This window comes from Bombyx mori, chromosome 9 (genome assembly GCF_030269925.1).
Source record: "Bombyx mori chromosome 9, ASM3026992v2".
In the NCBI taxonomy this organism is placed as follows: domain Eukaryota; kingdom Metazoa; phylum Arthropoda; class Insecta; order Lepidoptera; family Bombycidae; genus Bombyx; species Bombyx mori.
In genome coordinates this window covers 15,830,713-15,852,779 of record NC_085115.1, presented here as the reverse complement: position 1 = coordinate 15,852,779, position 22,067 = coordinate 15,830,713, and the positions used below count along the sequence as shown (strand labels likewise).

General features: G+C 41.6%; 1 protein-coding gene across 2 annotated transcripts; it reads right to left on the bottom strand.

Moving 5' to 3' along the window:
- Positions 1 to 694: 694 nt before the first annotated feature.
- Positions 695 to 22,067, bottom strand: LOC101742657 (neurexin-4). Of its 2 annotated transcripts, none has more exons than XM_004931162.4 (23): positions 21,857 to 22,067; positions 21,550 to 21,663; positions 18,725 to 18,921; positions 15,141 to 15,282; positions 13,603 to 13,806; positions 12,330 to 12,496; positions 11,691 to 11,867; positions 10,982 to 11,143; positions 10,450 to 10,666; positions 9,924 to 10,068; positions 9,732 to 9,838; positions 9,039 to 9,164; positions 8,757 to 8,960; positions 6,531 to 6,710; positions 6,315 to 6,452; positions 5,312 to 5,448; positions 4,621 to 4,772; positions 4,074 to 4,270; positions 3,853 to 3,993; positions 3,516 to 3,695; positions 3,095 to 3,439; positions 2,538 to 2,675; positions 695 to 1,746 (listed from the first exon to the last, which is right to left on the bottom strand). In XM_004931162.4, exons 1-23 carry the CDS (start codon positions 21,921 to 21,923, stop codon positions 1,556 to 1,558), a joined length of 3,828 nt encoding a protein of 1,275 aa, XP_004931219.1. In that variant the 5' UTR covers positions 21,924 to 22,067; the 3' UTR covers positions 695 to 1,555. The 2 variants fall into 2 exon arrangements, with proteins under 2 accessions (XP_004931219.1, XP_012550195.1); XM_012694741.4 differs by lacking the exon at positions 18,725 to 18,921 and adding an exon at positions 18,109 to 18,305 and having other exon boundaries at positions 21,857 to 22,048.

The following is a 22,067-nucleotide window of genomic DNA, read 5'->3' as shown; positions in this document are numbered from 1 at the left end:
ACGTAACTTCTCGGGATCCTCCAAAAAGTCCACTCAAAAATCTTAGTAAATGACCACCATTTTACTGAGATTAGATTTCATCTCATATCATCTCATTTAATTTCATCCTAGTTGATTAATGTCACAAATTAATCATTTTCATTTCATTTCACTCCATAATATCATTTTTCATAAAATTAAGAATATAGAATAAAATAAGACATGACTTAAAGGTCTCAGTTACCAGGTCATAAAATCTCTTAAAAAAAAAAAAAAAAAAAAGATAAACGAAGGGGCAAGTGCTACGCGAGGTCATTGCCCTCTCTGAGCCGCCGAAAGACGCGGCTGCCACAGATGGCAAAATCCGACAATTTCTTTGAATGAATGTCTGACGGCCCTTCACATGCGCATGTGAGTGGCCGGCATTAGTAATCAACATACTGATGTGCGCTTAATGACATTTTAAGAATAACTTATGCGAAACTGTTGTCCGTAAAGCGGTTATATAAATGTATAATTAAAATTTATTTGATTGTGATATTATTATGAGATAACTTCATGTTTGAAGATTATTGTCTGTCCGCTTATATTTAAAATGTTAATGTGTGATTGGAGATTTTTAGTTAACATTTTTTATTTATTCGTGTTGTCGTTAGAGAAAAGAGATTCATTTCTGTGCGTCCTCAGCGCCTACGCCTTTTAGTCGTTTCTACTCAGTCTATTTTACTAAAACAAATATTTTGTTTTTATCTTGTTATTTTGTGGTAATATCGATACGATTGCATTAAGATTTAATGATCAATTGTCACGTAGATTCAGTAATTGTTTAATGTAATCAATTAATAATCTAAATTCTATATCAGTTCAATAACGAAATTCGAACTAAACTTCGAGAAAAGTCTGCAATTTAGAGGTTACATATATCGATGAGTGTAAGGCTATTTGACTTAAGCGATATTTTCACTTAATACACGACATTTATCTTTGTAATTAAAGGTGCATTTTATTTGGTATTAGCATCAACAATTGAACTTCAATTAAATTTACTCCATTCAAATATCTGAAGCAGGGATGCGGAGGGGTACCCTAACCGGGAAAAAACGTCCGTAACGTAAGATTTTTATTAGTAATGCACACAGTGTACGACTTAACTTTGTAATAACGTACAAAAAATAACATATTTTTTATTATTCATTGACCACGATCTCAGAGCGTTCGTTTGCGCAATACACTAACTCTTATGCAAACAACCATGAATGAAGTGTACCACAATAAGTTCGCACGTTACCGAATGACCGTGGGTTGTTGCGAAACCTCCAGTTTTATTTTCTTTATACCTCGAATAGAACTTCAAATTAATATTTTTATAATAAAGAACTTCGTTTCTATCCGGTGTCCCACGACACCACACTTTTTTTTTTTATTATTATTTTTCCAAATCTTAATCTTTAAATGGCCCTCCTGTAAAGTTGCAAAACTGTCGTTTAAACCAAACAGCCTTTCACTCTTCAATGTAATGTATAGAAAATTGCTTTTGGTGTGATTTGTGTGGGTGTAGTTTGTTGCAGCTGTAGAGTTAGATGAAGAACTCCCTGCGCTTGGTGACGCGCGGCCCGGTGGCGGCGGCCAGCGCGGCGGCGTCGGGGTCGGCCGCGCCGTCCGCGCCGCGCTCCTCCTGCGTCAGGTACTCGCCCTTGTGCCGCGACAGCGCGCGCACCAGCACCACCGCCACCACCACCAGCAGCAGGAAGATGAACCCCAGCACCGCTGTCCACAACAACGCCCGATTATAGCTCGAGCAGTTTTTGAAGTCGTCGTGGCCTAACGGATAAGACGTCCGGTGCATTCGTGTTGAAGCGATGCACCGGTGTTCGAATCCCGCTGGCGGGTACCAATTTTTCTAATAAATTACGTACTCAACAAATGTTCTCGATTGACTTCCACGGTGAAGGAATAACATCGTGTAATAAAAATGAAACCCGCAAAATTATAATTTGCGTAATTACTGGTGGTAGGACCTCTTGTAAGTCCACAGGGGTTGGTACTACCATCCTGACTATTTCTGACGTGAAGCAGTGACGCGTTTCGGTTTGAAGAATGGGGCAGCCGTTGTAACTATAGAACTATAGAATTATATCTCAAGGTGGGTTGCGCATTTACGTTGTAGATGTCTATGAGCTGCAGTAACCATTTAACACCAGATGGGCTAAGACCTCGTCCTATTTAAGCAATAAAATAAAGAACATTTCTCTTTTCATATTGCTCTCGGATTACCAGTATTGCCTCATATCATGACAGAGTACCCTCACTGATCGAATTTAACTCTTTAAAACGGTGGAAGCTGGACCTCCCAGCGCAAGGCAGCCATGCGTTCCGGCTCGAGAATATTATTGAAATTAACAGTTTGAGACAATACATTTGAGACGTCCATCTCTTAGCGACATCTATGGGATCTAGTAATCACCCCACACATGCCAGTGCTACCAGCGCGCGTGCGTAGTGTGGCGCACAGAGCTGCTTGTCACTAAGCTGAAGAGACATGTATGCAGAAGACGCACTTCCGAGTATGGCTTCGTCCGTCTTCCGGAAGTTGATCTCGTGCTGCAGGTCGAGGGCGGGCGGCGGCCGGGTCTCCACGGGCTCGGGCGGGTGCGTCACGGGCTCCACGCCGCAGAAGTCCTCATGCAAAACTCCTCCTGATGCAAGCACGGGAATTACTTTTCGTCATAGACTGCGAGATAGACTGAGAACTTTATAAGTTGACAAAGGTTCCAAATGTTAAATATAACCATCGCACCTCCCACCACCAGAGCAGAGTTCATCCACACTACTTAGAAACACTGTTTTCATCCACAGTGCATTTCTAGAGGTATTTTTTGCCACGTACCATCCGGCTTTGGAATGAGCTCCCTTCTACGGTGTTTCCTGCGCGTTATGACATGACCTTCTTCAAACGAGGCTTGTGGAGAGTATTAAGCGGTAGGCAGTGGGTGACGTCAATGAGCGACGGTAACCACTTACTATCAGGTGGGTATGCTCGTCTGCCTATAGGGCAATAAAAAAAAATTAATAAATAACGCCTCCAGGGCAGGCGCAATGTGTGGGCGGCACCGACCTCCGAGGCTCCTGACGTTGGGCGGCGGGTCCTGCTGGAAGAGCAGCTTGAGCGGGTAGATGTCGTCGAACTCCACGCGGCTGACGCAGCCCACGAAGCCCTCGCCCATGGACTCGTTACGGCCGATGTACATGTACTGGATGTTGTTGAACTGCGCGTCCGCCGACTCCTTGATGTTGAAGCGGTACTCCTGCGTCTCGTAGCTGTCCACCTGCAGCGCGAGCGTGGCGCCGCTGTCCCGCCGCGCCAGCCGCACGTCGTGGTACTGGCCCAGCGCGAAGTGCTTCCCCTGGAACACGATCTCCTGCCGCTCGAAGCCGAAGTCGAACACGACGCGCAGGTGACCTGCACAGTACGGCACCGCGTCACGCGCCGGTGGAGGGGGCGGGAGGAGGGGGCGACCTCGCTAACTGACACTCACCGGAATTGGAGACCATCAGAGTCAAGTACTCTCCTGAAATGTTCGAGTAGAAGCCGAGCAGGAACCCCTTCGGGTTGGTGGTGGTGAAGCCGACCCTGATCTTCTCAGCGATGGTGGAGCGCCACGAGCCCAGGAAGTCGTACTTGATCAACGAGTTCGGTCGGAGATTTACGCCGATTTCTAAATGATATAGGAAATTTTACATGAATTATCGAATTAACGACGACATTCGAAAATACAACAAGCCAATAATAAATTTTATATGAAATTTCTCGTTTCACTAATATCTTACAATAAAATTCAATGTCATTTTGATGGTAAGTAAGTAATAGCTGACCGTCCGCACAGATGGGGCCCTTGAAGGCCGTCCAGCGACAGTCGCACGTGTACGAGTCGAAGCCCTCGATGCACGTGCCGTTGTTGAGACACGGCGACGACGAGCACTTGCCGACGCAGCCCTCGGATATGCCGTACAGCCCTGCACATAAGGTCGGGATTGCGTTAGCACTTGGCGGCGCTCGCACGCACGTCGCGTGGAGGGGGCGGGTGTGCGGGTACCGGTGCGGGCGAGCGGCGCCAGGTGCACGGGCCTGCCGTTGAGCAGCAGGGCGCGCAGGCAGCCCACCAGCCCGTCGCTGCGGTCCAGCGCGGCGCCCAGCGCGAGGCCCGTGGACAGCTGCAGGGCGCGCGCCGTGCCGCCCACAGTGCGGATCTCGTTCTTCAAGGCTCCATCGACCACCAGCCTGGCCTCCTTCCTGTGCCAGCAGAACATACATCTTTATAACTATTTCAAATCATTAATATGTAATCTGTAATATGTAATCTATATAAATGAATTACTGTTCGTTAGTCTCGCTAAAACTCGAGAACGACGGCTGGACCGATTTGACTAATTTTGGTCTTGAATTATTTGTGGAAGTCCAGAGAACGTATAAAAGGTAGATAAACGTGAAAATGCTCGGAATTAAATAAAAATAACAATTTTGTTTTTCGTTTGATGTGTACCCCGTCGGACGGATTCGTTTTGTTTGTTTTAAGTTTATTTTATACAAGTGACAAGAGCACAGATTATACGTTGTGATTGAAAGTTCGTTTATGATCATACCTATTCCTTTCGATGGACACGGAGTGCCACTGGTTGTCAGCCAGACGGTTGCTGGTCTCCACCGACACCCCTAGAGGCGTGTCACCCACTTGCAGCTGCAGCTGCAGTTGATCCCCTCCGATTATTGACAGCTTTATGTAGTCTTGCGGGCCCTGGGGAAGGGAAGCGTTGTTATTAACAATCTAATCGCACTCTAACTCCATTTACATTCAGAAAGATAGGTAAAACTTAAAAGAAAACGCATCTTTAAAAAAAATGATGCGCGTGCAACTTGGTGCACGTGAATGAAGTGAAACTTTTTTTTCGATGAGTAGTGGTTTTCTTTATTTTTAATCCTTAAATCAGACTGCTCTTGTAATAGGAAATGCTGTGTATAAGAGAGGCGACATCCTAAGCATTTATATAATACATTTTAAATGATAGATATTTATTTTTAAAATGTTCATTCGAATATTGTCCGCTATTCGTTGCTAACGCTCCCGCTGGCGTGTAACAGGCATACTACGCCCATGCGTTCGAGTGCCACACATTCACTCTCGTTCTGTCTCTTTCTGTTCCTCCTCTCCAGGAGCATTAAATGTTTAACGCAACCCTGTTGGAAGTCGCATTAAAAGTTTCACTTCAAAAACTCAACAAAAGTGCATTTATACTTTTATATTATATTTATATATTATTAATTTTTTCCATTTACCTTGGAATGCAACAGAACAGCATTCTCCTTGGTCGTCTTGAACTCGAAGTAGATGTCGCCACTGTGCCCCAGGTCGAACGTCGGCAGCAGGATGATGGCGTCGGCCACGCGGAACGTGATCGCGTTGTTGAACAAATCTGTAATGACAACGGAGAATCAACGTATACCGAGTAACTCTTGGCTCTCCAGGGTCCACCGCCAGAACGATAATATGAATCATCATGAAATCAATCATTCTTTACAAAAAACATGTTGTTTCTGGTCACGAACGACTACAGTTGTGAATTTAAACGCTGGAAATATTGAGGGTATAAACAGTTTTAATCATTTTTTTTTGGATTGGACGAATTCATATGCCACTCGGTGTTAAATGATCACTAGAGCCCATAGACATCTATAACGTAAATGCGCCACCCACTTTAAGATATGAGCTCTAAGGTCTCAAGTACAGTTACAACGGCTACCTCACCCTTCAAACCGAAACGCATCACTGCTTCACGGCAAAAATAGGCAGGGTGGTGGTACCTACCCGTGCGGCCACACCTCACAAGAGGCCCTATCACCAGTAATTACGCATAAATATAATTTTGCGAGTTTCATTTTTATTGCACGATGTTATTCCTTCATTGTGGAAGTCAATCGTGAACATTGTAACGTAAAAAAACATAATGTTGGTAAAGGGTCTGTTATTTTGTCAAATAGCGGTAAGTCTAAATGATGTGTGTACGAGTCATGTACATGTACAGGGCACGCGCGCATTCGCATCAGCACTTTGACATTACTTTACTCAAACTGCAGTATAAAGCGCCAGTACACGTTCAGCTCTTATATACAGCGGTACTCACCACAGACAGATAGAATTAGTTAGTTGTTAGCGAAGTAGTTAATAAACGGATATTCTTTGACTATCAGTGATTTCTTCCTATTTAAATTTCAAGTTGTATACGTCACATTCAGCAGCGCATACAATGTGTATAGATAGGGGCGGAGTGTTGGCGCTCACCGTCCCCCTCGCACAGCAGCGGCCCGAGCGTGTAGCGGCCCTCCTTCTCGTCGAGGTGGCTGCCGGTGTCGCCGAAGCGCAGCTGCTTCACCGGCAGGAACTCCTTCTCCGTGATGTCGCCGCCGTCCGACTGGAACTCTGCGGGGGCGGGGGCGGGGGGTGAGTGGCGGCTCATGCGGGGTGGGGAGCGGCGCGGCGGGGGGGGGGGGGTCTCACCCTCGGGGCGCAGCTGCGCGTACTCTGCGTCGCAGTTGCACCACTTGGTGTTGTCGAGACAGGAGCCCAGCAGGCCGCAGGCGCACATGCGCGAGCCGGGCGTGGCGCCGGCCCAGTAGTCCATGCGCTGGCCGGAGCGGGACACCCACCACGCGAACGGCTGGAAGTTGGACTCCTCGCCTGCACACAACACACACACACTTACTCCTGCGCCTTCACTTGATCCGCGAACTAATCGCTGACAGGATTGTTTCTTCGCTTCTTATTCTAAGTGAAATTTGACAATTTCGTGTCTTTGTACTTAAATATTTGTATATAAATCAAAATTTTCCGTGTTGGTTTTTTGTTTTTTTTTTCCTACCTAATCTGATAACCTTGAGAGGCTATATCAGCGTCGCCTTAACTAGTAGGTGAGCTCACGGGGTTCAAACCTGATGACGTTTCTAACACGAGCCCCAGCAAGAGCAGTGCTTCGTAGAATCTACCACCGAATCGGAAACGCGACCCACTGAGAAGATCCGGTGAGAAACTCAGTAAGCTGTGTCTAAGGGTTAAATTACTCGTCGAGCCCTTCGTCGCAAGCGACGGGTTCGACGAGAACGGTGACCAGTGCTTGAGGTACCTAAAAGCACCGTTAGTGGATCAGGAGGATCCGAAATGACGTGTTTGGGGCGACGTCGACTGCTTTCCATTCTGTCCGCAGGATCGGGAATGCCCGTGTTGGTTGGTAATAACAGGTTCATTACGCGCTGGTTGGCGACACAAATAGACAGAGTAAAAAGTACAAAATCAGTAAAAGTACTCGTGAACACAATACAATCCGATGCCAGCGAGCCACCGCTGAACAGACTCCTTCCTTTCGTTTCTTTATCAGTTTAAATAGAGAATCGCACAAATGAAGATACAAGGAATTTTGTTCTTTTTTGAAGTGAAACTTCCTTATCGGCGTTGGAAAAAAATTTACCGTCACATTTTTCGGTTACGCGTCACATTTTTCCGTTACGCGCCATCTTTTAATTAACGGCTGTATGTTCTGAAGTATGGATGCGCATTTGAGAAACCGACCTCATGTCTCAAGGTGGGTCACGGAATACATTTTGTAATTGCAATAATCCCAGGTAACCCACTTAATATCACGTGGACCGTGCTATTATTGTTATTACGTAAAATAATAGGAAGAAAAGTACCAGGGTATTATGATATCAAAGAGATGTATTATTATAACTTTACTCTGACGTACAGCCTTCTTTATTAATTAACGGCTGTATGTTCTGAAGTATGGATTCCGATTTGAGAAATTGACCTCATGTCTCCAGGTGGATTACGGAAATCATTTTGTAATTCCAATAATCTCAGGGAGCCCACTTAATAATATCACGTGGACCGTGCTATTTATTACTGTTATTACGTAAAATAATAGGAAGAAAAGTACCAGGGTATTATGATAGCAAAGAGATTTATTAATAATTAACGGCGGTATGTTCTGAAGCATGGTTTCGGATTTGAGAAATCGACCTCATGTCTCAAGGTGGGTCAAACTTCACGAACCTCAGGAACCCCATTTAACACCACGTGGACCGTGCTATTATTATTAATTTATAGGAAGAAAAGTACCAGGGTATTATGATATCAAAGAGATGTATTATTAAAATGCTGTAATAATCTTAGTAGCAAAAAGGTAAAGTGAAATAATTGTATTATTTGTATTCATGTCTATGATAATAAAATCCTTTTGTTTAAACTTTATCTAATTTAACTTTATTTAACCAATTTCTAGAAAGTTGCATGTAGATCATTTTTCGAAAAATAAGGCCATAAACAAGTTTCACTTCTTACGTGTGTACACTAGTACACGCACACATTTTTTTTTTAAATGACATTTTTTTACAAATACTCCATAGACTGACATAGAGTATATACAAGACTACAAAGATTATACAATTTTGACTGCGCTTTTCTAAGCTTGACCTCTAACAGTCTGTGTGTTCACCGACTTTAGTCATGCTGTTAGCTTGAAAATTTGGATACACATCAAGGGCTGATGACGACACAAATTGTTTTATAGCTTTGCCTAATATATGAGTACAAACACATGTATTTTTTTTTAGTTTTTAAGTAATATTTCCTCGTTATTATTGACTACTAGTTATCTAGTGCTATCACATTTGTCTTACCGAACACCGTTCACTATTAATTCATTATTGATCTATTTATATTAGAGCTTACTAGGTGAGTTCATGAGCCTCGAGTGCCTGCACCAGTAGTCCAGCCGCTGCGAGCAGGATACAGATCTGTTGAGCAGGGCCTCGAGCTGCGCCCGGTTGGCGTCGTAGATGACGTCCTGCCGGAAGCTGCCCGCCTCCTGGTAGCCGTCCACCACCGTGCTCTGCGACACCGAGTGCTTCACCGACGTTATCACGCGGCCGTCCGCTGCAAGCGACGGTGCGGTTACTGCGGGCGGGGGCGGGGGCGGGGGCGAGGGGTTGGGGGGCGAGGGCGCGTACTCACAGTAGAACTCGCAGGTGACGGGGAAGGGCGGCAGCGGGCCGGAGCCGTCCACGTCGATGTGCACGCTGGCGGAGCGCCGGGCCGCCGACACACTGTGGTACGCCTGGCACGACAACGGGTGCACCGCTGCGGACATTCTCATTTACATCGAAGAACTACTGTTACTCCTCGTTAACCAAACCTGTTGTCCTTACATGTCCTCATTAAAAATTTATTCTCTTTTTTCCCTACCTATGCTGATAGCCTTGAGAGGCTATTTCAGCTTCGCCCTAACGTGTGTAGGTGAGCTCACGGGGCTCAAACCGGAGTGTTGCTAACACTGATCCTAGCAAGAGCAGTGCTTCGCAGAATCTGCCACCGGATCGAAAACGCGACCCACTGAGAAGATCCGGCGAGAAACTCAGAGGGCTGTGTCTATCAGTTAACTCGCTCGTCGAGTCCTTCGTCGCAAGCGACGGGTTCGACGAGGACGGTGACCGGTGCTTGTGGTGCCTAAAAGCACCATTAATGGATCAGGGGGATCCGTAACGATGTGCTTTCGACGTCGACTGTTTACCATTCGGTCTACAGGATCGGGTATGTAGTTTCCAGAGGCCACGACTAGGGGATTCTCATGTCGTGCCGCCTTCTCGAAATGAGTTATTCTCAGGATAATACCTTTACTTTAAATATCGTCGAAGCGTCAGTACTCACACGTGTGGCACACGGCGCCGGCGTAGCCCGTGTCGCGGCAGTTGCAGGAGAACTCGTCAGCGGTCTGCGCGCAGCGGCCGCCGTGCTCGCAGGGGTTGGGGCTGCACCTGCGGGCCGGCCGAGGGTAAGGGTGAGGGTGAGGGTGAGGGTGAGGCTCCGTCAGCACAGTGCGGCGCGACCTCAACTACTCACCTGTCGATCATCTGGCAGGCGTCGAACACGAGCTCGTTGGGGCAGCAGTAGTCCTCCTTCTTCCAGTCCGTCGGCAGGCGGTAGTTGCCGTCCACGGAAATCTTGCGCATGCAACCGATGAAGCCGCGCGGTGGGGCTTTGCCTCCTGAAGAAACGATACTATGTTAATGTTTGCCAGTCTGCTGGTTGCTGTGTAGTATACAACTTATAACTACAAACCCAACTGTCGGCGACGATACCCAAACGAGGAGGGCACGCGGAAGCGGAGTGCGGGGTGACAAAACGTGAAGGCAGAGAGACGCGACAGAGACACGTGCACAACACCAACAACATAAGCGATAAGCCGCAGACTTATTGTGAATCGAATAATATAAAATTGTAAAAAGCAGTACTTAATAAAAGTATAAAAATATAATTTTGTCATTTTGTTGAATTCCTGGACACAGCTATCCGAACGATACAAGCATGACGTGACCATGGCCACCCACGAGGAACGCTTCGACTGCACATTAAATCTGACACTCACCAGCAATAAAATAATAGCTGCCGGTAAGAAATCGCAGTCTCTTTGACGTGTGTACGGCTCTGGAGTCCATGGACAGCACCAGCGAGTCCGGGGCCAGGGTCAGCATCAGCGAGTGCCAGCGACCGTCGTTCCACAGCTCCACGTAGTTGTCCAGCTTCACGCGAGGAGATCCGGCCGTCTCCAACTCGACTTTCACTTTACCATCTTCAAGATATACCTGATGGACAAATAACTAAATATTAACAAACCCGGCTACAAGCTGTAACGTGAATATAAAATAGTATTTCATCTTGTCTCCGCGTCCGCATCTCAGTTGTTTTACACCATTGTCATGTAGTCAGGTTCGTACGATGGTAATATGTACGTAAATGTATAATATATACAATGGCATCGCTTTCGAGAGACCGAGACAAAACTACACTCGTGTTTTTTCTCTTTCTTTAATTTTTTTCATTCTGATCGCGTCACCGACACGCACCGGTAACATTAACTAGTAAAATTCTAAACATATTTCTGTCCTATAAGCAGGTACCTTAACATATCCCTCGGTGTTGAACCGGTGGTACACCAGCAGCCCCTGCAGCTCGTAGGTCCTGAACTCCAGCGACACGTTGAGCGCGCTGCCGCCGGAGTACCCGCGCAGCTTGGCGTACGAGCCTTCCTTCAGGAACGTCACCGGCACCACAGGGGGCTCCTACACAGACACAGCGGAGTAACGAAAACGGGCATAGAGAAAACTAGAAGATTAAATTATCTGTGCTTTATAATTAAATAATTTTTTTGGGACTTTTTGGCGGGAACGCGAGGACGGAAGTTGCGTGATTTGTTTTATTATGTTTATTTAGTGTTTCTTCAGGTTTAAATGTGTAATAACGGTAGTTTATTAACTGTTTAGTATCTGTGAAAGTGCACAAATGTGGGAAAATGAAACAAGGCCGCTGGACGTAGCTTCTCGGGATCCTCCAAAAAGTCCACTAAAATGACCACAATTTTACTGAGATTATATTTCATCCCATATCATCTCATCGCATCTCATTTGATTTCATCCCAATTGATTAATATCTCAAATTAATCATTTTCATTTCATTTCATCATTTTTCATAAAAATAACAATATAAATTAAAATAAGACATGCCATAAAGGTCTTAGTTACCAGGTCGTAAAATCCCTTAAAAATATATATATATATATATTTATTTATTTTTTAATGACGTTAGAACACTGCGGTCGCTGCTACTCACCGGACACGCGTACAGGGTGTTCAGTTTCTGGAACTTAAATGGTTCGCCACTCTCATAGCCCTTTTTCAAATCTTGTATAACGTTGGTCGCGTTGAGGTACATGTTCTCTATGCAGCCTGTGAAATTCTGGTTCACGACTAGACCCTCTTGTAAATTCGGCACGCCCCCTATGTACAACTGTAACAAGGTAATACTAAATTAATTAATTTGTAATATTTTAAAACTGACACTGTAGTCATTTCTTCATTTACAGTGCTCTAACAGTTTAGACATAATTTGTATAATGCTGTAGACTAGCAGACAATATTATGGTTTCACCTAGTATTGAATACTCTCAATTATAATGTACTCAATATTAGTATACATGAAACACACACGTACCCAATTGTTTCTGGATAATGGGATAGTTTCTAAGCATGCCTTAAAGATTTCTTCCAAAAAATTATTGAAAATATAAACTAAAAGCATTTTAGACGCATAAAAATAACAAAAAGAAATAATATTTTGATAAAAAAAGGATGATGGTTGACATTGTAAAAAAACTTAATCTCAACCGTTAGTTTTTGTTATACTAACATCTGAAAAGAGGCTGTTTCCTTTGTCGCAAACTACACTAGTTCACATTCCTACAGTACTCACAGCTCTGTTCAAGTTGAGTCTGGAGAATTCTCCCTTGATCCTCTCCTGCACTATAACCCGGTCCACAGAGAAGATGATGTCCCTTCGGTTCCTAGATATGACTACGTCGTGCCAAATGTTATCGTCCAGAAGACTGCCCACAGACAGAGACGTAGACATGCCGGACCCTGGGTACAAATAAATATATACAATTGAAGACATGAGCGGATGAAGGGGGTTAAGAGTACTATTTTTAAGATTTTTGATTTTTTACTTAGAATTAAGGTGTTATGTGCCTATAAACCATATTAGACCTTAAAACTCCAAGTTTAAAGGCTATTTTTAGAAATTTCATGTGATGAAGGAGTTATGTACGAAGAAAAAGTACAAGTAACCCAAGTTTGTAACCCGTTTTCTCAAAATTAACAAATTGTTTCATTTCCCCTTCATCCACTCGTGTCTTCAATTATTGAAGCTCTATTTTATCTCAATACTTAACTCTAGCAGTAAAAGACTGATTTAACATGGAACAGTATTTTGAAGCCATTACAAGCCAAGTCTGTGATCATTAGTCCACACACCCCGTCTCGAACCTGCGACCCTTGGCGTGATGCCGCTCGTCATCAATGCCATTATGAGGGGGCACACGAAATTCAATTAATTTAGCGAATCATATCATAATCCTGCCCTTCTCCCAGTCACCTGGGGTCGACGCAACATGTTTTCTTCTTCCATACTCCTCTATCATATATAATTTCTTCGCTCACTTATCTTACACATATTATTATCATCTATCCATCCCTTTCTTCTTAGGTCAACCTTTCACATTCATAGTTAGAACTTTCTTAACAACTTAATTTACCGGATCCCAGTCAAAAATTAGCAGAGACAACAGTTACCATCTTGCCTGTTTCTGTCACGAAGTGATCATTCGCTCCACTGTGAAGGTTGGGACAGTTTTCAGATGTTTGTAGGATAGATTACAATTGGAAAGCAGGTGAGCCGTCGGCGTCCATCATCTTTTTTATCTTTTACTGGTCGTAGGACTCTTGTTAATTCGCACGGGTAGGTACCACAACTCCACCTATTTCTGCCGTGAAGCAGTAATGCGTTTCGGTTTGAAGGGTGGGGCAGCCGTCGTAACTGTACTTGAGACCTTAGAACTTATATCTCAAGGTGGGTGGCGCATTTACGTTGTGGATGTCTATGGGCTCCAGTAACCACTTAACACCAGGTGGGCTGTGCGCTCGTCGACCCATCTAAGCAATAAAAAAAAAAGTAAAGCACAAGTTACCCAAATCAATGTTGAGCACGAGCCGGTTGTCCCTGAGCTGCAGCGCCAGGTAGTCGCCCTGCGTGCCGCGCGAGTACAGCAGCGCGCCCGACGCCGTGCTCGTCTTCAGCCGGAACCGGATCACTTCCCGGGACGCCGATATCGGGTCCCGGAGCAGGTCCATTTTTATTAGCGACGACCCGTTGAAGTACAGAGTGTCGGCGACTGGCGTTATAAAAATGGAACAATAATAAATTAAATAAGCTCGGCTCAAGGCCACTGTCGAGCCGGGGGCTGGTCTGCTAACTTAGCTCTTTGAGCGCGAACCGACGATAAATCGACTCTCTATGAGAGTTTATAAAGTGCGGAGCGTCAGAATACCAACTATTGCCAAATTTGATTATAGGTACGCTGGTGGTACCCTGGTGGTGATATATTTACAATGGTGATGGACGTGTTGCGAGTCCGCACGATAAGTTACCACCGCCCGGCCTGTTTCTGCCGTGAAGCAATAATGCATTTCGGTTTGAAGGGCGGGTTGTAACTATACTTGAGACCTTAGAAGTTATATCTCAAGGTGGGTGGCGCATTTACGTTGTAGATGCCTATGGGCTCCAGTAACCACTTAACACCAGGTGGGCTGAGAGCTCGTCCACCCATCGAAGCAATAAAAAAAAGTTTAATTATAGGTATTAAATATAGACCTGTACGGACGTGTCTAAGTGTACGCACGTATAACGTTTTTAATAATTGAATAATATTTACAACAACCATTTGAAATTATTGTTCTGTGAATTTAGCACTGACTTTTGTATTTTTTTTAACTATAAGTTTTTTAAAAGATACTTTTTCTCATTCTACAAAATATGTGAAAATAAGCTCAGCACGAAAAGAGTTACAAATGCAGGGCGATAAGAACGGTTTCCTAGTTAGAGCAGGGAAGGGCAACAGGGGTTAAGAACAGTTTCTTAATAAAGCCGGGTAGGAGAATATGACAGAAATGTTCTCTGAAAAACCTTGCAGACGATGATGATTGCGTAGTATCTTCCTTAATATAATACGTGAAGCAAAAACTTTGTATCCCTTTTTACGTAAATTACGCGGACGGAGGAGTATGAAATTTTCCACACTTATAGAGAATATAGAAGAGAAGTGCACAATGCTAATATTTTTTTAAAGTAATGCATAAAAGATACATTAAATAAATAAAGAAAACATTACATACCATGTATTTGACGCACACACGCATGCATACTATTTATTGTCAAACTTTTGTTCTTGACGTTTGTGGTCAAATTGAGAATAGATTAAATATTGTTTGTCTTTATTAATATTTTTTTATGGTGTAACTTTGGCGAAATTTGTGATTATAGAAGTATAAAATACAATCATAATAGTGTAAAAACTTACAATTTCAACTAATTATAGTCGAGTTTCGACTACTGCGGGAGCTCTAGTCTTCCTTAATTGTCATGTAAAGGAGAACGCCTAAGTCTGAGTATCACATCCTAGGTACCGTTATAAAACAAACCTGGACTCTCACAAAACTGGAAACTCACCGTAATCGCAACCGTAAACTTCAACTCTCATAGATATTTTGTCCCGCCATCTCATCGGGTTAATGCGCAAATATTGAGCTATTATAGGCACTTCGAATTCGTTTTTTCGCACCGTGTCACCGTCTTGGTTCCCATGAAACATCTGTTGAACAGAAACACTTTATTGAATACCCATAATTCGAAATGATCGTGGTATAAAGCCGCGGTTCCACTGCTCCGTAAGGTGTGCACGCCTAGTCTACACAGAGCAGCCTGCATCTGCGTCTACCTTTCTACTACAGCGCCTATGACATATCGAAATCGACCCGCTTAGCACGTTGTTAGTACGGCAGCAGTTTAAGTGGGCGATACTCCCTCTCGTCCCACTTGCCCCACCTTCAGCTGCTGTGATAGGTATGTATTCTATCCGCTTTTTTTTCCTTTCCTATGCTGATAGCCTCGAGAGGCTATTTCAGCTTCGCCCTAACGTGTAGGTGAGCTCACAGGGCTCAAACTGGAGTGTTGCTTATACTGGTCCTAGCAAAAGCAGTGCTTCGCTGAATCTACCACTGGATCGGAAACGCGACCCACTGAGAAGATACGGCGAGAAACTCAGTGGGCTGTGTCGATTAATTCGCTCGTCGAGCCCTGCGTCGCAAGCGACGGGTTCGACGAGAACGGTGACCGATTCCGTCCGCGGTAGAGCAACGCACGTATGTAAGACCATGTCCATGGTGCTCGCTTTCATTTTCAAAGCAAAGTTAGCTTTGCTTCACAGGCACGGGCGCGGCCAGGGTTTCGGACGTTTACTCTAAGTCCGAAACGTATCCTTGGGGACACAGATTAACTGGTGGTATGAAATGTTATGCGCCCTTAGCATAGACAAAGCTAAACACGAATTATGTAGTGTTAGCATCATATATTCCAATTTAAAAATCGTATATCCCATTGCAGTTCAGAGTTGAGATTTCGATCGAATGTTTTTTTATTGCTTCGAAGAATACGACCATGATGAATGAAAACTACCATACATACGTTCCACTTGGGGTTAAGCGGTTGCCGACGTTTATACACATCACAATAAAAATGCCATCATCAAACTGTAGCACAAATACGAAGTTTGAATTTTAAATGTACAACATGGAATGGAGAGCATCAGCAAGGCAAGTACCTACCACAATAATCTCAATCACGACAGTACCATACCAGTTGTGATTTATAAAAGGACTCGGGTCATCGACCGCTCAAGTAATTCATTTAAAGATAATGAAAAACATTTATTGTGGTTTAGACCTGTATGTCAATTGTACAACAAACACCAGATTTTCTATTTAATTATGTACTTAATTTTGTTCATCATCCCTGTCCAAACCTAAACATAATTTACTCAAAATATTAGCCCCTCTGCCACTGCCACAAGCAATATAGTGTGTAGGTATCAGAAATGTGGATGTGTTGAAGAAAATTTTAGAAAACAAAATATTCCGCACAGAGTAGAGATAGATAAAAGCATGATAATTGCTAACAAAGTAATTTAAATGCATGCATATACCAGAGGTGCCGTAGATTGACCCAACAATAGTTTACTACATTAAAATATAGTCTTATTTTTTAGCTATCACGCTGCTGCCTGCTTTATTATTCTACATAAATCGTTTGCCAGACTACCGACATGTAAGCCAGTTGATTGTGTGAAGTATGATACCTCGATATATGTCCATCATACCAATCAGATCATATCGACGGGTGTAAGACCGTTACGGTTTAAACGACATTTTTGTAACTTTACAGAGGTGCCATTTACAGTTCAAAGTTTTGTAAAAATATTATGACAAAAAAACTTCTTCAGCTATGCTGGCGCCGTTGGGATGAGATGTTGGGTGCAAGGCTTATTCGAACAAAAGTAGACTGTATTTATTAAATCGGATCAAAATTAGTACAATTTTACGGGACCGACAATGATTGTATTTTTCGTTGATGCACGTCGTTTTATTTTGTAAGTCCACGCCTCTCCCTCGCTTCCGCCGCGGTGAGGAAAATAGCGTTGCTGTTTCGCACAGGCTATTTGAACGTGGTGAACATAATTGATGTTCAATTGAAAACATCAAATTGTTCATACTAGTATCAAATTACACGCAATTACAAAGCTAAATGGGGCGTATTAAGCGAAATGTCGCTTAAACCAAATAGCTACTGGTGGTAGGACCTCTTGTGAGTCCGCGCGGGTAGGTACCACCGCCCTGCCTATTTCTGCCGTGAAGCAGTAATGCGTTTCGGTTTGAAGGAGGGGCAGCCGTTGTAATTATACTGAGACCTTAGAACTTATATCTCAAGGTGGGTGGCGCATTTACGTTGTGGATATCTATGGGCTCCAGTAACCACTTAACATCAGGTGGGCTGTGAGCTCGTCCATCCATCTAAACAATAAAAAAAAGCCTTTCACCTCTCGAACCGCGTAGGTTCCATATTTATTTATTTAAGCGCAAAGGTCAAATAACAGAAAAAACAAATAAATAGATTTATTGCTGTTTAAAAGAAAATATGTGAGTGTCAGCTCCGATGCCCGACTGGAGTTTATTCTTGTAATCTATGAATACATATGTCAACTAATGAATGTCAAGGAAGTATTTTATTGTACTAGTGTAGTACTACTACATTCATACTCATACATTCATTAAACATTATTACATTAAAGTAAGTACAGTAAAAGTCCTAAACTATATGCTGTGGCTCTGCATATGTAGGTCCCACAATCATACTTTACATGCAATGAACTACTATTAAATATAAAAAAACAGGCATTAAATAATAATGTTTAACTCAAATATAATTTAATAGTGTTGGGTTATTATAAAGAAAATTAATTTGTACAATCAAAATTAAATATTATGTACATAACTGTGGTCGCAACTATTAATTTCTATTCCATATCATTGATAGGCTCCAGCAACTCTAAGTGTCAAGCCAAGCACCTATAGTTATACAATACCTGCGTGTACCCATCCCTCCTGGCCACAAGTTTCCAACTCTCCCCGTCGTCAGAGTACTGAAGCATGTACTCCGTGACATATTCGTCTGTCGCGTACCTCCCCTTTGTGGCAATACCGCGCAGTTCCACGCGCTTGTGGAAGTCCAGGGTCAGATGCTGGTAGTACGAGTTCTCGAAGGGCGTCCAAGCCGATGTCCCTTCACCGTTACAGTTAGTTAATTTAGTAACCAAACCGTGTAATTATTTACAGTGTGATATTTACATTTTATTTAGTAAAATAACCCTTTAATGCATGAATTTCCGAATGCAATAAAAAATTTACATCAGTGAATTTATTATGATTACTTTTTTTTTAACCATGACATTGAAATTTTTTTTTATCAAAAACAGGTCTGCTTGCTGCAACCATATTTAATTTGACCGTTGTGTAAAATTATTCTGCATTTAAGGGCTATAAGATAGATGTTGAAATATTATTATCATTAGAAAGAAGTGTTTGGGGACAGTTTTACACCAATTGAAACATTATTTGACTATCTACTGCATTATCTACAGAATCTACAAAACCAAAAACATGCATACCAGCACCTTTCTGCTGAAAAATTTATATTTTTACCTTCACTTCACCACCAGGAGCTTTATACTGTACGTAATCTAGGCCATTCGATCCATAGCTGATATGGTATTCCTGGACAAACTCTTGGGAATGAGCCCGACCTTGCACTGCGATCCTGGTTATGTTCTTAACACTGCCAAAGTCAACAATCAGTTGCTGATCGAAATCACTCTCCGAAGCAGTCCAAGCGTTTGTACCTTGTGTACAAAAGTTTATTTTAAATCGTTCTATCCTTCCTTGTAAGGTTAGTTTCATTTTGGTGTTAGTTTTAATTACAATTTTTTTTTTCTTTTTAATATATATAATTTACTAGTCTCACATTTAAAAGCTTAAATCCCGACAAATTACAATATAACCAGACCCCATAAAATGCTATTAATATTTAAAAACTAAATATCCCATAAATAGACTAAATACACGCTATTATTAAAAATTCTTCAATTGTTTCTTCACAAACTCATCACTAAATGTTTCATCAGTACTACACAAAGACTTGGCTTCCTCAACCAGCTCTTGATAAGACAAAACCTCATAGCATACTGGCGCATCTGTTGAATTATCTTTCTTTTGCAAAGACACAGCTACAGCATGCTTCTCATCGAGCAATGTCTCTTCAAAGATCCAATCCTCCTTCAAAGCATTCCTCTCATAGAGAACAGTATCAGTAACAATTTTGCCCATTTCTAAATGTAAACTCTTCAGTTGAAAACTGATTTCATCCAAAGGAACAGTTATACCAAACCCCACATTCTTTACGTAACTTTCTTTTAAGCACCATATACGGTAAAAACAAGCAATTTGCTCTAACTCAGTTGAAAAACTGCGTATAGTCGACCACTCTCGTGGTGAGAACTGCCTGGCCATGATCCGAAAGAACTCTGGGATATTCTTGTTCACAGGTGGCTCAATTTTCATGACGTCAATTCCCACATTCCAATCTTTGCATCCAGCTAGAACCACAAAGTCTCCTTGGTGAGAAACATTGAAACTTATCTTCAAATCAATAGGATTAAGCAAAAACGGTTTCCCACGGTCATCTCTACCAAATTTTATCTCATCATAAGGAGTCGATGTTGAGGTCTGTACATACTTTCTTAACATGAGTCTTCCAATAAGTGACGATTTAGCATCGTTCTGGAAGACAAATCTGGATATCCTCTGTTTTTCTTCATTTTGTATATAACTTGAAGCCAATAATATTTCTTCTTTCGTTGGCTGCCACTCACGTGTATTAAATGCCCATCGCACATTGCCTTTGTTGGCCATTTTTGTTAATACTCTGCAATATTTATAATTTGGGGTCCTATTACAGAGAGTTTTGAGGACCTGCAGACCAACGAAATATGGTTTCAGGTCCTTTCTGTTTATTTAATCTTATTGTTCTTTTAATATGTTATAACTACAAAATAATCAAAAAACACTTGGAAAAAAACTTTTAACATGCAATAAACATTCATTCAAATGATTGATTGTGTAATCTAGTGAACTTTTAAAGTAAAGCAGAACAAACAATATACCAAAGTAGTGATAAAATATGGTAGCTATTTTTTGTAGCCTCGAATCAATTTAAAGTTTTTGCCTTACATTTTCCATTACAACAAATTGGCAGAGCAATATTTATTATTAAACTAGTATTACTACCATTATATGGTTCTATAAATAGCACAAAGATGCTACTTATATAATAAAAAAAATGCCTGGAATTATTCAATTTGCCACAAAACAGTAATGCATTCTGATTTGAAAAGTTTGACATCTATTACACTATACAATTGAGGCATTATCTCATGTCTCAAGGCGCATAGTACTCTCATTGTGGTGTCTATGGGATCCAGTAATAATTGAACATCAGGTGGGTTGTGAAATCATTCACCCATTTATGTAACAAGAAAAATATTAAGTCTTTATATATATATCATATATTTATTTGTAAAAGATTTGATTGACCACCCATTTCAACTGACCCATTAAAAACTTCTATGATGTATATATAACATATTAATAATGTGTGATATATCTCAGTTTTTAATTAAAATATGATTGTACCATATTTTATTATGATTAATACTACCTAATACTGTGAAAACCAAGCCTTGTGAGCTTTTATAAAATGCTCCAAACACAAAAACATAAAGCTTTTCAAATTGTAAAATGAACACAACAATTTCACAATAAATTAAGTAAGTCAAAAATTGATAAAGGGATGAAAACCATTTTTTTTTTTCAAATTACTTAACCATAACTTTTTAATTACTAAACTTTATTTCATGATATTTTTAAAGAGTGATCAAAAATTACAGGCATCATTAAAAACACTTTATTCTTTAATTTGAAGTACACTAAATGATTACAGAGGATTCCAATACTACTCCATTTATTTCACTGTAAATCATTTAAATAACACTTTATAAAGCTTATATCACACTCTGAAATCTAAGGCACCATTGACTAAAATATAACAAAATAGTAACAGCTTAGAATAAACAAAATAGCTTTTCATCCCTTCTACTTAAACCGTACTTATTTTAAAAAAAAACATTTCCAGCTAGTACTGGAAAAAGACACTCCTGCAAATAGGAAATCAAAATGATGCCTAGTATTTGGGATGGATTTTGTAAAAGAACAATTTAAGGGGAACTTAAAATCGATTTTTACTCATCAACTGATAATTACACTCATCAGGTGATATAAACAGTGATTGCAGGTGTACTTTTTGCCTTTTTTAAGTTAAGCTGATTTTAAGGTCTAACATTAAGCAGCACAACATTTTCAAAACGACGTTTATGTTAAAGCCCGTATTAAATCGATATTTTTTTATTTCTTACCATATAGCTTAGCATTCTCGGGTCCTCTATCACGCAAGCTTGAAGTAGCCGATAGTTTAGAGTTAGCTACCAAAGGCTCATTGCATTCGTAATCGTAATAATAACGCACGAAATCTGAAAAATAATAAATATATTTGATCATGAGAAGCTATTGAAAACCAAGTTTCATTAAAACAATTTGTTGTGGAGTGAAAAGTGTACGAGTTTTAGCAATCGCTCTAAATATTCAAAGATCGGATGATGCATAAAATAAGCCCATTGCGCTTGAACTGTTTTTGAATAAAAATCAGCGGGTTATCACACTAACCTGCACCGGATTTTGTAATGCTATAACAAAGCAAAACAAATAAATAATACTGAAATCCAGTCATCATTTCATAATTATATTAAATGTAGTAGAAAACCAATGCTGCAGTTTATTACTCGAAAATTAAAATTAAACATAAAAGAAGTGTTTGATCATTACGAACGTTGTCAGTTTGGGCAGTTGTCATATAAACCGGCGCCGGGCAACACCC